We start from the raw sequence: 18,527 nt of genomic DNA, 5'->3' as shown, positions 1-18,527 counted from the left end.
AGCACATTGTGTTTGTCCATACTTGTGACTTTGATGAAGATCAGATAACATTTTATTACAAATTAATGCAGTAAACCAACTAATTCCAAAGGGTTCACATACCTTGTCTTGCCACTTTATAGTTTGTACAGTACAGAATATGTTATTAAGCAGGGGCGTAGTAGCCATTATTTCAGATGTGGGGGAACAGAATGTCAAGGGTATTCTTTTTTCTGACCTTTGTCTAATTGCACTGTATTATTTAAATATTGCGAATTGTGTTTAGTGTACATTGTATTGCATATACATAGTACACAATATATAATATCACACATTACTCTATTCTATTCTATTCTATTCAACTGTCCAAAGTTCAGAAAAGAAATTGGGGGCACCAACATTGATCTTGCATGCCCCTCAGCAAATACTGCATCCCTGCCCATAGTATACTCCCACCCCCAACACCGATTGACAGGTTTCTGTGCAAGGCATAGGAAATTCAATTGGATTTTCAATTCCATTTGCATTTTGGCAGGCTCCATACACAAAACTGAGGAAGTGAAATAGCAAACAGGGTAATTACTATTGCTATTTCAATATGACAGGGTCATAATGCATAACACACAGGAAATGCAACTGCAAATGGACTTTGCATTTCCATTTGAAATTGGAAATGAAAATGCAAATGTAATACACAATTAGCAATTGCATGTCACAATTTATGATTCCACAAATAGGAAATGCAATTGCAAATACAGTTTGCAATTTTTTTTTATATATTGTCCGCAAAATTCTTCCATATAAAAAAACATTACTAATACAAATGTAATTGAAATTAAGGAATGGTTTTGAATATATACCCTTCATTTGAATAAATGTCTCAAAAATGAAACAACAGCTGATAGACACCCTAATATTCAGCATCAAGTACATTTATTTTTTTCTTTATTTATTCAACTTGTTACTCACTTGCATCTATCAACTTAAAACTAGTCATTAAAATGTTTCATTCAAACAAATACAGCAATAAAGCATTATTATAATCCTTAATCTAAACTCTAGAAGGTGCCGTCAACAGCTGCTCATACTTGTTTTCATCAAAGTATATCGTCTCTTCAGTAAATTCTGTAAGAAGAAAGGATTTTTAGTTATTTTGTCACCGTACTTGAACCTAAAGAGAACCTAGAAGTACAGATCTGCTTCATACTACTACTTCAAGAAATCAAGGGAAGAGGTTTTTTTTTTTTGTTCTCAGATGAACTAAAAGTATTTATACTGATTCTGATTGGTCAGTAGTTGTTGAGTAATTTTAACTTTTGTCTATTGTAGAAATCAGAATTAAACACTAAAGCTAGCATTGCTAGCATTATTCAACAGAACTGTACATGATACAGGATAGATCCCAGGACTATAAGATTCTAGGGAGAAAAAAAAGTCACCTTTTTTGGAGATGTCGTGAGTGACGATGCCAGTGATGTGCTCGACATGGCATGTGTAAGTGTCACCAGGTGCCCATTCAGAGGCCTGGACCTTCAGATGGCTTTTAATGCTGAATTTCCCATCAGGCCTTTTGGCAGAGCTGTTGGTGCTGTCATCATGCTGTACACTCACACTATTTAGGAGCCAGGTGATGTTAATGGCTGAAGGGCTATAACCGTACGCCAGACACACCAGTTTATTTTGACCCTGCAGCAGCTCCACAGAGGGAGCATTTTCATTCACAGAGGCTGGATGATGAACCAGGATGAGGTGTGGAAAAAGAAGAAAGATAGATTTTAGTGAAAGCAACAGTCAGATATTGCCTATAGTATGAAAGGTTTAAGTATTTGATCATGGGATCATAAATCAGGTTTGGAATCAAAATAATATCAAAATATCCTCTGATTAATTTCTACCAAATATACATGATGCATTGAAGCCATAATATGGCTTTAATAAATAAAGGCGTAAAGGCATAATATAGCAAATAATAAAGGCATAATATAGCAAATATAGTATAATAATTAAATGTAGTACATAACACAGCTGTTGAATTCTTAAATCTGATTGGTCAGAATGTTTTTGTTGTTGTTTGTTTGTTTTTTTACTGTATAACAGAGCTACTCTAAGAGTAGATCCGGCTGCGAATAAAATCAAAAGTTTATATTAGTTGTTACTATAGAAAAGATAACATTATGTTAATACTATACTATAAAAATCTTTATTATGAACTTTGTGAAAAATGTGTAACCATTAACATGGTAAAGCTTTCTGCAACTAGCTCTTTATTAAAAATAATAATAATAATAAGATCTCGGTGCTTTTATAACAGGATGTAAGGCTTGACATAATGAAGTTTCATTTTTTAATTAATAAAAATTGCAATCATTGACAAATTGCTTGGTGTAAGAAGCACACCGGAACATGCTGTTATAGGGAAAAAAACATCTTCAGGGTGGCAAAAGTAACTACACTTAGAGTTAACTAACAGTTTAGAGCATGAATTGTTTTCATTAATGAAACACTACTAAATAATAGTCTACATTAGATCATCAGTAAAGTCATGATCATGTGTAATTCAGATTAAGAAACTTGATATAAATTATAAATAAATTAAACAAGCTGCTCTACCAGAGACAGGATGTGACATGTTACTGACCGTATACGTTGTTAATCGAGTTCCTGATTGGCTTTTCAGATGACTCATGGCTGACCACACAGGAAAAAGTGCCGTCCTCCCTTTTTGATGCTGGTAATATCAGTGCGCTGTGCATGGAATAATCACTCCACGCAGAGCGAATGCCGACTGGACTGTTGATGAACTGAGATGCATCCAGCCGACTGCCATTCAGCTCCCAGTGCACAGAGATATCAGCAGGACGGAAGCCGTCGATCAAGCAGAGAAGATATGTGTTGCGAACTCCTGACAGATCGTCATCACTGGGACTGAGTATTTGGACGGTGGGAATTTTGCGGTCTGAGGCTACAAATAATTTAAAAAAAGAGCTAATATCAACTCAGAATTGCAGTAGTTCTTTCAAACTTATTAATTAGCAATAAATTTGTATCTTAAATAACAGTTATGCCACTGAATTCTTCATTTTGACTGGTCAGATGTTCAGGTCGCAGGTTTATATTAATGTGCTCATTCTAAAACGTGATAATTTCTAAAGTAACAGCTAATTCAAAGGGACTTATCAAATAATAAAGAATATAATAAGAAAAAGTCTTAATCATTGGTATGGTCAAGGCTTCTCTAAGGAGACATTTATTTCACATTTATGGAAGGAGTCTCCAGTGTCAGTGCTTTGTAACAGTCAGAGGTAAAGCTGCTGCTTTAAGTTGAAGGATGGACATTGTGTTTCACAGCATTTTCGTCTTCTTATCTCCAAAAGGAAGTGAGAATATGACTGTTTATAGCTGTGTTTGACTAACTTGTTTTGCAGACATTCCACAATACTGCATATAACTATGCTGTGATATAAGAGGTAAAACACTTTGAGACATGCTGTTATAGGGAAAAAATCAACTTCAGGGCAGTAACTGCATCACCTCGTCGATTATTATTATCTTGGCTGATGGTGTGTATGCAAATAATAAATTAATGCAATGTGACATGGACTAAAATCGTATTTATGACTATTAATATTCATAAAAATAAAAACTTTTTTTTTATTTATTTTTTTTTACAAAAGAATAAATATGGGTCTTAGAGATCGGTGTTTATGTGAGAACTTGCCTCTGGTTTTAGAGATGGTGTGCTCCATTTTCGTGGTGGAGCAGAGGTGTGTCACTTCACAGGAAACAGTTGTGTATGCGTTCCACTTTGCAGCTGGAACCTTTAGAACACTTCGGATACTCTCTGTTCCATTGCTGTGGACTCTGAGACGTTGTGTGGTCACACCCTGAGAGGTGATGTCCTTTCCTATTTTCCAAACAATCAAGAAGTCATTGAGCCAGTGGCCCAATAGCAGACAGGTGACAGAGACATGGTCATTTGCTCTCATGTCACTGATGGAGGGAGCCAACAGGTAAACCTGTGCCTTCTGAGCAAAATCTGGAGTCACTGGAGATAAAGAAATGACATTAGTGTAGAGATGTACAGACACATACATACATGTAAGATTTGTATTTTTTGTATAAAGATCATGAACTTTTCTGATATTTAGGCTGTTATTAGAATACCTGCACAAATACTGGTGTTCTTCTCAACAGGTTTCAGAGGATCCTGATCGCTGACTCGGCAGGTAAACGTAACTCTATTATTCCACTGTTGCAGTGGAACCGAAATCTCACTGGACACTTTCACACGTCCATCTGAATCCACTGTTACTGTACTGAGAGCATTGAGAGCATTTACCACAGATTCAGGGAGCCACGTTATCTTTGGGTTAAGTCCAGTTGCAGCGCAAAGAAGTTTTTGTGTCGCCGATGCAGATTTATCCACACTGGAAATAACTAAAAGTTCCACTGAAGGGTCACCTGGAGAGGACCATGAAATGTAAAGATTTCATTTCTGGCTATGTAGATTTAAACCACCTTATTTTGTGTTTTTATGGCTGATCCAGGTCATCTCTTGACTTGACATTTCATAGCGAAAATGTATTTCCCCTCATGTGAAGGGAATAAAATAACCTTTCCTGTGTCATATTTACAGAAAGCAGGCATTTTACATCACATCACAGTGTCAAAATGTTGCAGCGAGATAGCTCTACAGCTCTAGAATAGAGGAATCAGGATCCCTATATTTGAAACTATAACCAATTGTATGTAAAAAGAAATATCATGGACAAATAACAACAACACTAATAACTGCATAAGCGAGGACTAAAAAAAACATTCCCATGTACATTTCAGGTTGAGACCAGTTACAGTATGAACTCGAGTGATGTGCTAATTGATGAAATTTGAGAGCCAGAATTCACACCCCATGCTGACTGTGCTGGCATTTCTGCCAGTGTTCCTTTTCCCCCACTTCAGTTTTATTTTGACCTGTAAATATTGCCAGTATGCAGATGGTCTAGAGATTGAGATTGAAATGTTCATTACCAAAAAGGTTTTCAGTAGAATTGGACGTCCACTGTTTGGAATGGCTTTGCTGAATCTGACAGGTGAACCGTTTGTTTTTGTTTCTGTATGTTGTGGGAACAGTGAAGCGTGCAGTCAGAGTGTCCACTCCTTTGGGCAGATCCACATACTGAGGTTGAAGGACCCTTATTCCACTGGCCTGTAAGATGACCGAGAGCTCACCAGAGGGCAGATCTCTTGCAGCACACTCCAGTACTGCACTGTCTCCCTTCAGTATGTCTGCCAGATTCCTCCTGATCACCACTGTAGGAGTTGTCTGCACAGGTTCTGAGGAACATAAGGTAAAGTCTTATGAGTTAAAATGTTTCACTAAAGTGAAATATTTTAAAGTTACTTTTCCAACGTGGAACCTAATGTGTGCACACATGGCATTTAGGATCCCCCATGCATCTAAATGCTGTGTCTCTAATCACTGTTTAAATAACTAATATATGTGGGGCAAACTGGGAAAACACATCTATCTATCTATCTATCTATACACTGTATATAGTAGAAAATATTTGATCATGTGACTGATTTCCACAAATAGCAATAAGTTGTAAACTGTGTTTTTTAAGTTGCCCCTAATGATATAATTAAAAATTATATACAGAACATACCTAGAATATTAATTGTCTTCTCTACTGTGTCAAAACATGGATGTGCAGCGGTGCATTTTATTGTCTGCCAGTTTTTCCAATCGTTTGTAGAGATAGTCAGGTTGCTAACAGTTTTCCCGGCCAGTGTCTTCAAGGTGACTCTGTCCGTTTTTTCCCTTCCATCTACAAACCATGACACTCTGGTATTGTGCACAGTTTCAACAACACAGGAAGCTGTTACTTCTGAATCTTTCAATACTGACATGAGACCAGGTTTATCCAGACGTATCAGTGGCTTGACATTTGAATGAGCTGCAACACACAAGAGATTGTTCTGTTACAGTTATTCACTTACATCTGTTTCATGGAGTTTAATGAAATTGTAAGATTATGAACTTTTTGGATAAATAGTCCTTTGTTAGAATACCTGCACAAACTCTGATGCTCTTCTGGACAGGTTTGAGATTATCCTGATCACTGACCTCACATACACAATCATTATTCCACTCCTGTTGTTGAACCAATATCTCACTGGATACTTTCACACGTCCATCTCCTTGCATCATCACTTCTTTAAGAGCATTTGGCACAGATTTATGGAGCCACTTAATTTGTGGGTTGAATCCAGTTCCAGAACAAATAAGTTTTTGTGTAACTGATCCAGAGTTATCAGTGCTGGAAACAGCTGAAAGTTCCACTGAAGGGTCACCTGGAAAGAAGCACAAATATTATAGCATGAAATCTAAGAAAATGAATTCTGGCTAAACAAATTTAAACAACCTCATGGCAAGACATTACTGGTAGAAAAAATTAACTGTGGTCACATTAGTCATTTTTATATTTAGATTTTTGTGAAAAAAAAAAGCATAATTAACATGGCTTCTCTTTAACTGTAGTAATAAATATATGAAAAGTCAACAAAAAAATGTTTGTCATTTTTTTTGTCCACTCATGAACACCACATTATCTGAAACTTTGCAACTTTGCGGAAGGCTTATGCTCCGCTTACTTCACAATTATGTCGTCATACATCCCTGAAAAGCTTGTTTCTTTGTGTGTGTATATGTCTGTGTGAATTTATGTGTCATCATGCTGTACTATACATTTCCCTTTTTTTATAAACCCCACTTTCTATAGTGGAAACCTAATAAACCATTGTATTTTTATTTTTTATTATTTTTTCCACTAAAAATCAGGGTTCATATAAACTAAAAATACAGGTTTCTAAATGGTGTTCATGAAATTTAACCCCTTCACGACCATCTTTAATTATGATTAATTTACAGATGTATTTCCTAAAATCACAGTGTCAAAATGTTGCAGCGAGATAGCTCTACAGCTCTAGAATAGAGGAATCAGGATCCCTATATTTGAAACTATAACCAATTGTATGTAAAAAGAAATATCATGGACAAATAACAACAACACTAATAACTGCATAAGTGAGGAATAAAAAAAAACATTCCCATGTACATTTCAAATTGAGACCAGTTACAGTATGAACTCGAGTGATGTGCTAATTGATGAAATTTGAGAGCCAGAATTCACACCCCATGCTGACTGTGCTGGCATTTCTGCCAGTGTTCCTTTTCCCCACTTCAGTTTTATTTTGACCTGTAAATATTGCCAGTATTCAGATGGTCTAGAGATTGAGATTAAAATGTTCCTTACCAAAAAGGTTTTCTATAGAATTGGACGTCCACTGTTTGGAACGGCTTTGCTGAATCTGACAGGTGAACCGTCGGTTTTTGTTTCTGAGTGTTGTGGAAACAGTGAAGCGTACAGTCAGAATGTCCACTCCTTTGGGCAGATCCACATACTGAGGTTCAAGGACCTTTATTCCATTGTCCTGTAAGATGACCGAGAGCTCACCAGAGGGCAGATCTCTTGCAGCACACTCCAGTACTGCACTGTCTCCCTTCAGTATGTCTGCCAGATTCCTCCTGATCACCACTGTAGGAGTTGTCTGCACAGGTTCTGAGGAACATAAGGTAAAGTCTTATGAGTTAAAATGTTTCACTAAAGTGAAATATTTTAAAGTTACTTTTCCAACGTGGAACCTAATGTGTGCACACATGGCATTTAGGATCCCCCATGCATCTAAATGCTGTGTCTCTAATCACTGTTTAAATAACTAATATATGTGGGACAAACTGGAAAAACACATCTATCTATCTATCTATCTATCTAATTATCTATCTATCTACACGCTGTATATAGTAGAAAATATTTGATCATGTGACTGATTTCCACAAATAGCAATAAGTTGTAATCTGTGTTTTTTAAGTTGCCCCTAATGATATAATTTTAAATTATATACAGAACATACCTAGAATATTAACTGTCTTCTCTACTGTGCCAAAACATAGATGTGCAGCGGTGCATTTTATTGTCTGCCAGTTTTTCCATTCGTCTGTAGAGATAGTCAGGTTGCTAACAGTTCTCCCGTCCAGTGTCTTCAAGGTGGCTCTGTCTGTTTTTTCCCTTCCATCTACAAACCATGACACTCTGGTATTGTGCATAGTTTCAACAACACAGCAAGCTGTTACTTCTGAATCTGTCAATACTGACATGAGACCAGGCTTCTCCAGACGTATCAGTGGTTTGGATGTCGGTTCAGCTGCAATATGTAAGAGATTGTTCACTTACAGTTAGACATCATGGAAGATTTTTATTTTGCAGTGTTTTTCTGTGGAACTGACCTTTGCACTTGCTCCATGTTTGACTGAAGATCTTGGAGTTGTGTGTGGCTTTACAGGTGAACTCTGTGCCTTCATTCCATTGCTGTGCATTAATGCTGAGTTGGCTCAGTGCATCAAACGTCTTTTCTCCATTGCTGAGACTTTCGAATATCTTCATGGTTGCCTTCTCTGTGAGCAACGTATTACCCTTGTACCACTCAACACTTATTTTTTTCGGAGAAAAACCATCCAACCAACAAAGCAGATTAACGTTGTTGTCCATTGTACTGGTGCTCATGGTGATGTTGGGCTCAGTCACACGCTGAGCTATAAACAGTAAGATAAAAACAATTCAAGAACATGGCATATATATTTAGTGCTTAATAGAACTTCCTTAAAATTTGAATGTTTTACTTAAAATTTTGAAGTGTATTAAGATACTGGCACAACACTTTGGTAAGGAACACTAAAACTGTTATATTGTTGTACTATAAACATTATATTGATTATGATGATGATGATGATGATGATGAAGTCCTCAATGAAATATGAGTACATGTCATATTCCAGAAGGAACTCTGTTTCAAACATTCCTGCCACAAATCAGAGAAGATGGCACTACTATATGTAAAAGCTATATTTAATAATTTTTTTTTCAGAAAAGTGCATTGTGACAATCAGGTTGAACACCTAAGACAAGGTGAATCAGTTGAACACCTAAGACAAGAGAGAAAATCATACATTGAGCACAACGTGACACTGCCTTATTGGTGAGTGAATATAAGCAAATTTACTGGCCAATTATGTTTGATCCTTTCAATAATCCAACACTGGAATAGAACTAAAAATAAATACTTGCTTATTTTTTGTTCTTGAAAATTTGCAACATCCTTTCTCTTAATTTTCTGTCTCCAAAGCTGCAGCAAAGCCAAACAACTTCATCATCAGAGTTAAAAGTTAAACCAGTGTTTATTTCTTCTGCATAACTGATAATAATAAATCTAATCTACAGAACAAACTAATTTCTTAGATGGTACTAGCCAGGCCTGGTTAAAGAACAACTCGTTAATTTTTTTGTTTGTTTGTTTGTTTTTGTTTTTTGTTCCAATTTTTCCCTGTTTTTTTTTACTCATTTCATATATATGTTGTTTGTGGGAGTTTTCAAAAACAGAACTCAGTGTAACAACTAATGACAAATAACTATGTGATTAGTATGAAGCATAGTATTTATCACAGTTATCACAGTTTGTCTGTTTGATATTGTTCTCCTCTTAGTTTTTTGCATGAATAATTATTAAGAACAACATAAGAATAATTCTAGAGCTGAACCAAAACACAAACCAATCTTATGTTAGTGGTTCAGTAGTCTGTCTGTCTGTCTGTGTGTGTGTGTGTGTGTGTGTGTGTGTGTGTGTGTGTGTGTGTGTGTGTGTGTGTGTGTGCGTGCATGTTTTCTTTCCACAGTTTTTGGTGTTTTATGGTGTGGCTAGAGGAAGGAGTGCAGGACAAGCTTCAGTGAGCACAGCAAACAGCAGATGGGAGCGTTAGGCAACAAGCAGGCCAAAGATAAAGGTAAAATCTTCCAAAAGAAGCAGTCTAAGTCATCTGCATCTCTGAGATGGAGTGAAACACACCTGCACAGGAAGAAGTGCTACATTTATATCCATTATTAGACCATTTACATGCAGTGTTTTGCCTGTTATTTAAAGAGTGCTTTTTTTATTCTCTTTGTTTGCTCAGTGACATGATACAGCCTTCATAATAATGCACCAATAAACATAAATTAGCTAAAAAAAAATAATAATAAAATAACAAAATAATTTTACTATGTTTCGACAACAAACTGAGAAACACTCTTGCCATTTAAACTTTTTTTTTTTATAAAACCAACTGTAATAAGACCGACTGTAATTCAAATAAAGATATAGAAAACAATGAGACTTTTAATTGCACTTTAAAAAAAAAAAACCATTTATTTGAGTAAACGCATAGAAAAATCCAGCATTTAAATTTTCAAAAATATTTACAGATATAAAATACATGCAAATTAGCCTAGTAGGCAATAGCAGAAATTAAAGCTCAGAACATTACAGTGAGGAAACAGAGGAAAAAAACAAACTTATTTCCAGAATTAAACTAAATCACTGCAGCATTTTTTATGGCCTATTTGAGGATATATTTACTAACAGTCACTAACACAGAACAAAAAAGCTTGAAAAAATATAACAAAAATGCAAACACTCAGTGACATTGTGGGGGAAAGCTTTGTAGCATTCTCTATTATTTTTTAACAGAATTAAAAGTTTATTAATGGATTTGCCTCTTACATTTTATGAAACTATTTGAAGATATGTTTGATAGGTCTTTGAAGCCCATATTAATTATTTGCTTATTTTTTAATTGTATAATTGTGAGCCTTTTGAACATAATGTACAGTTTTAGGGAAAATGCTATCAAATATATACCTTAAATAAAGGCTGGTTTGTTGAGAATATGATGAAGGAGGAGATTAAAACAGCTGTAACTAAAATGTCTTAACTCAAAACTAGTCCAGGTGCAGATATGGAATTATTTCACACAATCCATATTTACGATGTAGTGAGATAGCGATGTATAAAGTTAGTGTAATATAATAATATACAGCCACCTCCTTGTGGTAGAAATCTTTTACAACCAAGCCATGGTCACTGGTTCACCGGAGCTCTCTGATAGCATGAACAAGTAAACCTTGGGGCAGTCTTTTTTGCCTATGAACATGAAACCACAGTAAAGTTCAAAACCTGCTCAGTTTCCTACTCTTGCATTGTTTCTGTCTGTTGGGGAACATTGGTCAAGTGTAAAATAAAAAACAATTTTGCGCATAATTTCAATATAATTAGATATCACGTTTAAAATTGTGCTTTTTAGAATCTTAGCTAAAATCTTCATAGCTTTATTATACAAATTAAGAGCAAAAATATGTATAAGTAGTAAAAGCATTTTCTATCATTTCCTCTTTGTTGATTTTGGTGCCATCGCTCCACTCATCAAAACTGGGTGATGAGTGTGACCACTATGTTTGTAGATATGGCTATTCCGGAAGAGAAGAAATCTCTTCACAATCAATAAGTTGCAACCCACCTCTCCCTTGACCCTGCAGTCTGCATGCCGCCTGGCTCTTTTGATCAGCATGTCCTTGGTGAAAGGTGGGATTATTGTCACCTGTGTCTGTTTTGTATCAACTGACACTGTAAAAAAGGTGCAGAAATAAGTTTTTTTTAAAGATGCGATTAAGGATTTTAATAAAACATACATGCGCACACACACACACACACACACACACACACTCTCTCTCTCTCTCTCCCTCTCTCAAACACACACACACACAGTGAATGTACAGTGGTGCTTGAAAGTTTGTAAAGCCTTTAGAATTTTCTATATTTCTGCATAAATATGACATCATCAGATTTCCAGATTTTCAGAAGTCCTAAAAGTAGACATGAACCCAATTAAACAAATGAGACAAAAATATTAAACAAAATATTTATAACAAAAATATTATACTTGGTCATTTATTCATTGAGGAAAATGATCCAATATTACATATCTGTGAGTGGCAAAAGTATGTGATCCTTTAGGATTAGCTATTTAATTTGAAAGTGAAATTAGAGTCAGGTGTTTTCAATAAATTAGATGACAAACAGGTGTGAGCACCCTGTTGTATTTAAAGAACAGCGATCTATCAAAATCTGATCTTCACAACACATGTGTGTGGAAGTGGATCATGACATGAACAAAGGAGATTTCTGAGTACCTCAAAAAAGAGTTGTTGATGCTCATAGAAAGGCTAGAAGAGGTTACAAAACCATCTCTGAAGAGTTTGGACTATACCAATACACAGTCAGACATGTTTTGTACAAATGGAGGAAATTTAAGACTATTGTTACACTCCCCAGGACTGGTCAACCAACAAAGATCTTTTGTTCATGAGTCCACCATCAGGAGAACACTGAACAACAAAAATATGCATGGCAAGGAGAAACTCAAAAAAGATTATTTTATTGTGGACGGATGAGACCAAAATAGAACTTTTTGGTTTAAATGAGAAGCAGAAGAACCTTATCCCATCTGTGGAACATGGTGCTAGTAGTACCATGGTTTGGGCCTGTTGGCTGCATCTGGGCCAAGACAGCTTCCCATCATTGATGAAACAATGAATTCTGAAGTATACCAGCAATTTTTAAAAGAAAATGCCAGGACATCTGTTCATGAACTGAATCTCAAGAGAAAGTTGGTCATGCAGCAAGACAACAATGCTAAGCACACAAGTTGTTCTACAATAGAATGGTTAAAGAAGAATAAAGTTAATGTTTTGGAATGGCCAAGTCAAAGTCCTGAACTTAATCAAATAGAAATGTTGTGGAAGGACCTTAAACAAGCAGTTCATGTGAGGAAACTCAACATCCCAGAGTCAAAGCTGTTCTGTACTGAAGAATGGGCTAAAATTCCTTCAAGCCGATGTGCAGGACTGATCAACAGTTACGGGAAATGTTTAGTTGCCAATATTGCTGAATAAAGGGGCCACACCTGATATTGAGAGCAAAGGTTTGCATACTTCTGCCACTCACAGGTATGTAATATTAGATCATTTTCCTCAATAAATAAATGACCAAGTATAATATTTTTGTATTTTGTATAATTTGTTTAATTGGGTTCGCTTCACCTACGTTTAGGACTTTTGTGAAAATCTGATGTTTTAGGTCATATTTATGCAGAAATTTAGAAAAAAAATTGTCACGATCTCGCCGGCAGAGGCCGCTGTGGCGACCACGTGCACGAGCACTGGGAAAGCGCGTGCACGTGCTCTAAGTGCGCATGGACGCTAAAACTGTTTCCTACGGACACATGCCTTTCGTTTTTATTTGGTTCTCTTCCAGTTCAGGTATTGGTTGATATTCGACGGTGTGTCATGATTGGTCCCAGCTGTCTGTACTCAGGGGTAATTGTGACTAATTGGTTATTTAAACCCCTCGTGTTGCTGCGCACGTGGCGTGGTATTAAAGTAAAAACATACACTAATAGAGACTGATGGGTTTAATGGTGCCACGGGGTAAAGTTCCAGGTCCTGTCTTGTTCCTTAGTTCATGCCATGGTTAAATGAGAGTTCAAAGATGGTTAATGTCATAGTTAAGAATGTTCATGCCTGAGTTAAATGAGTGTAATGCATGAGTTGAACGAGTATTTGATGCCTGAGTGAAACAAGTGTTTCATGTTATAGTTGTGTTCTAAGTGCAGTGTTTTATGCCTCATTCCTAGTTAAGGGATAAGTGTTTAAGTTTCAGGTACTTTGCTTAAGTCTAAATAAAGATGTCACTCCTGTGCTTACTTCCTGTTTTGAGTCCTGTTTCGTAACCAAAATTTTAAAGTCACAAACTTTCAAGCACCACTGTATAATCTGAAAATGCCATAGATCTAGTGTTGTAATGCATATTACACTCAAAGAATTACATAATTGATACATAACTGACATTTTCATTCAAACTAGAGGGCAAATGATTACTTTAAAGCAAACTTCCATTTACAGCATTTAGCAAGTGCTTTGTTAGTTAGTTACATTTTATATAGTGCTTTTCTAGACACTCAAAGCGCTTTACAACTTTGTAGTTTTTCATCATATACTGTTCATCATTCTAAGATGTTAGAATACCATCAACCTAAAACCAAGTTAGAGGAAGTTTTAATTAAATTAAGTGAAATTGACTGCTTAGTCAAGTTAGTTATTCAGCTATTCTGACACTACTTTCAAATTCGTAGGTAAAAGTTGCAAAAAAGAATGAAAAAAAGAAGTAAATTAATACAATACATACCATAACTTCTGCTGGAATTCACACTTAGCTGGAGAAGATGAGCCCGTCTATTCACTGGTGCTGATTTACTACTTATGGCAGTGGAAGCACCTTTATCCTAGCTTAAAATAGTGACCTTATTATTGAGGTCCATGCTTTCACGAGTCCACTTAAATGTGTGTGATTTAGGTGAAAATTGTGTAGCTAAGCTGATGTAGCTGTTCCATTGTCTATTTCTGTTTGGTTTGGAGTTGTTAGAAGCAGAGATGCAGGGAGCTCGGTCTCAACTGAAAAACAAACGCGCACAGATCCGGATGCAGCAGCAATGGGCACAGCAGTTATTGCAGTTTAGAAATAGATTGTGTTGCCACAGTATATGAAGGCCACAAAAGTGCAAATTTTTAATACCACATAATATCTAAATTTATGAGTGCTGTAAAATTCTCAATTAATGTTAATAAATTATCTATATTTTGTATTAATTAGCTCAATATGTTATTGTTTCTATAGTAACAACTAATGCAGGTACTTATATAGTTGATGCTCCGCATAATTAAAGCCTAATAATAAACACATTTTAAGTGTTATATATCAAACAAAATCTTATAATTTTGAAATTGTAAAACTTGTAAAGTCAAAATTGTAAAGTTGACATTTATTTAACATTTATGGAAGAAGTCTCTAATTAGCTAATTGTGATTGTAAATTAGTATATTCACATTACACCAACTTGTTGATTATTTTCCTACAACAGCACCCATCTTTCTGTTCTGTACATATTAAGCTAATTACGGTTAAGCAAATGATGTAGGAAAATCTCTTTGCAGAGCATTGGTTATCTGGAACTAAAGCTGAGAAACACTTAAATTATAGTTTACTAGTCTGTAAAATCTAATTTATCACTTCCAACTGTTGATGCCACAGCAAACTTTTGCAAATATTTTGGTAACATACTGTAGCAACAAGCATACAAGAAGTCCTAAGCCACAGGTGGGGAAAAAAGGAACAGGCTTTGTTTAGCTTTGGCAGAGATAGAGCTCACATGAAGTACACTAGTTACACTGAAAAACTCAAACAGATTTTTGTTTGATATTAACCATGTAAAAACATTTAATTGGTATAAAAACAATATTGTTGTTTGTTTAATAATTATATAAACACCTGTAAGAGTTGCCCCTCTGCCAGTACTGTTACATCATTTCCCCATTCCTTTACTGGTGCGTACTGAACGAACAATTACACGGTCAAGGTCCCCATCTTTTTGCACTATTATGTAAATAGAGTTGGTTTGTATAATATGTGGGGGGATGGATGTGTGTCACAAGGATAACAACCCTGCCAGCTGCTGATGTGATATGTTTTAAGATAACAACACTGTCAAGAAATGCAAATACAACTCACTTCTCATGGATGGGTACATTTATTAGCTTTATTTAATAATATATTATGCAGTAGCATATTATCTTCATCAAAAATGAAGACAATGAGTAATTTCCATCCACCTACTACTGCTTACTCCTTTTCAGGGTCACGGGGAACCTGGAGCCTATCCCAGGGAGCATCAGGCACAAGGCAGGGTACACCCTGGACAGGGTGCCAGTCCATCGCAGGGCACAATCACATACACACTCATTTATACACTATGGAACTTTAGACATGCCAGTCAGCCTACCATGCATGTTTTTGGACTGGGGGAAGAAACCAGAGTACCCGGAGGAAACCCCCGCAGCACAGGGAGAACATGCAAACTCCGCATACACATGGCCCCGGCGGGACTCCAACCCCGGACCCTGGAGGCGTGAGGCCAACGTGCTAACCACTAAGCCACAATGAGTAATTTAAGTGGTTTTATTTTACATTTGACTGCATTCTTTTCGAATTCAGAAGCTGTTAGACACCAGACTGACTGGAAAGACTTTATTATATTACAGGTACTTAAAAAAAAAACCTTTGTCTTTCGCTATTATTTTATTAGTCTTGAGTAATTGCTTGAGGACTTTAAACAATGTTTCATAAGTTATTAATGGCTTAATGCCATTGTTTTGATGTAGTATTTATATAAACATTTAACTTTTGAAATAAAAGTACTTACAACAACATTACCATGTTCTGTTACAAGTAAATAGACTGTGTCAAAGTGATATGACCTAAAACTTTTAAAATACTATGTAGATGTAGGCCTCCATGTTCATATTGTATACCAACTATAACCCAGTAAACACATCTGCTAGAGATGTAGATCATGTCTATTTTGCGTAGCTCTGTCAAGGACCATCTGTATGTGTGCATGACATGCAAATCAGGTTCAGGTCTTGCACATCCACAGACATCCAAAAAAAAAAGTCCTAGCCAGGAGTTCAAATATTGAACTGCATCTCTACGTCCAAGAGGGGTTGTAGTCAGACATCCAGATACTAAACCTGATTTGCATGTCGTGCACACATACAGATATGATCCTTGACCAACCGACGCAAAATAGACATGATCTACACGTCTGGCACTTTCATGCCAGTCAAGCCCATTTGAATCAAATTGGAAAAAAAATGTATATCTGATGACAGCAAAAGTGCGAACTCATTGAGCTAGTTGAACACACCTAAGGTAAGATCAACTAAGTTAATATTATGTTCCTGAATTTTCTTAGTGTTAGCTTTATTTTATAGAACCTTTTTTCTATAAAAACTGTGATGCAGTCATAGCGCATGTGCTAGGTGGATTGTTGTTTATTTGTTTGTTAATTGTTATCCACCGCAGCCTGAGTTAAGTTTAGTTTGTTTTCAATATTTTTGGACCCACACACACTGTCTGTAGAGTTGCTTTACAACTACAAATGGTAATTACGTTGAAATAAAAGTGAGTTTTAATTTAATGCATCCTGATACTGTTTATTTGGTCCAGAGCAGTACAAATGTCGAAAATGAGTCTGTGGTTGACGTTATAAGACATTGAAAAGACACCCATAATGACTACATTTTTACATTTTACAACTTATTTGTAACCTTGTACAGAGGTCCTGTGGATGTCAACATTGGAACGTTCAGATGATGTCATAAAAAGATTTTATAAAAACTATGATTCTAGCTCCTACCTTGGTGGACTTTGAATGGAAGAAGTTTGAATTAAACCCACCTTGTAGCGTTAGCATTATTATTAATTACTCCGCGCGAAGCCGCTGTGTCTACATGAGCAGGTGCAAGTTCAGCTTATTTTGCAGGATCAATAAAAGATGGCGGTTGTGAGATCAGGAAGTTGAAGCAGATGTTCAGTGTTACATTTCATCATAATGGCTTCTCTGCAGTATTTGCACACTTGCTCAGTTGACTGAGCTGATGAAAAGCAGTGTGAAAGTAACTGTTGCGCGGGGTAGATAAATTTTGGACTTCCTGTAGTTTTTATCCCGATTGTATTATACAACTCCGAACAGGTCACTCGCACCGGTGCAAATAAATATTTATTCAGTCGCACAAAATACTTTTCAGTCACAAATACGAGTGAAATGGTGGCACTGTAGAGCCCTGCATTTATCTGCAAAGTTTTTTCCCGTTCGGCATGATGAGGTTTAATGTCCCCGACAACCTCTGTAGTGCCATTTAGCATCGCGCTAATTTCATTATTACTCCTTGCGCGAAGCTGGCAGCTCGAGGGCTAAAATGCTAATTCCGTTTTGGGGTTTTGGCACTACAGAATGACGTCATCTCTGCGCCGCTCTATGTGATTGGCTGTAAGTGTAGGAAGCGCTTGATTTGATCTGCAGCAGAGGTTTCTATGAGCTGAGGACGAACTTTAAACTTCAATATCGCAGTCGATCATGTTCATTTAATCGTGGGCAGTCAAAATCGTAATCGGGATCGATATTCGATTAATTGTGCAGCCCTAGAAGAAGGTGTACATTATTCACGTGTAACAGCAAGGAAAGTTCCGACTGTAACATGAATGATAGTTTTATGTTAATGCAATCATTCTAATACATTATGCTTCTATAGTAACAGCTCATATGCAAGCTCATAACGGCAGACACTTCACATAATCAAAAGCTAATAATAAATGGATAATAAAATAAATTTAGCAGAAGTGAATTACTTTCACAGTTTAATGAAAACTTTGGTGCAAATTAGCCAAACTGGGAAGTCAGAGGAAGTCTTTTTTTTACAAGAAAAAAAGAAAGAGAATTAATTCATCAATACCATGTGTATACATAGATTGAAAGTAGCCGTCTATTCATACTGTTACTCAGTTTGAAAACTCGTGCATTTTTATGATTAACCCTTGAATGATAAACGTGTAGTATGGCTGGAGTCTGACTTATCTACAATTAACTACACTTTAATAAGATGAAGAGAGATCATCATGAGAATATACTGTATTAAAGTCAGAATTAGAGATGACCCAAATGGAAA

General features: G+C 36.2%; 1 protein-coding gene across 1 annotated transcript in view; it reads right to left on the bottom strand.

Moving 5' to 3' along the window:
* Positions 1 to 732: 732 nt before the first annotated feature.
* LOC128623409 (uncharacterized) overlaps positions 733 to 18,527 on the bottom strand; it is an 89,389-nt gene continuing 71,594 nt past the window's right edge. The window contains 11 exon segments of the mRNA XM_053650460.1: positions 733 to 1,104; positions 1,419 to 1,706; positions 2,618 to 2,941; positions 3,698 to 4,024; positions 4,144 to 4,440; positions 5,008 to 5,313; positions 5,646 to 5,936; positions 6,052 to 6,333; positions 7,296 to 7,601; positions 7,954 to 8,244; positions 8,327 to 8,632. Coding sequence (XP_053506435.1) covers positions 1,031 to 1,104; positions 1,419 to 1,706; positions 2,618 to 2,941; positions 3,698 to 4,024; positions 4,144 to 4,440; positions 5,008 to 5,313; positions 5,646 to 5,936; positions 6,052 to 6,333; positions 7,296 to 7,601; positions 7,954 to 8,244; positions 8,327 to 8,632 — 3,092 coding nt within the window. The 3' untranslated portion in view covers positions 733 to 1,030.

Source organism: Ictalurus furcatus, chromosome 2 (genome assembly GCF_023375685.1).
Source record: "Ictalurus furcatus strain D&B chromosome 2, Billie_1.0, whole genome shotgun sequence".
NCBI lineage: Eukaryota > Metazoa > Chordata > Actinopteri > Siluriformes > Ictaluridae > Ictalurus > Ictalurus furcatus.
This window is presented reverse-complemented; position numbering and strand designations above follow the sequence as displayed.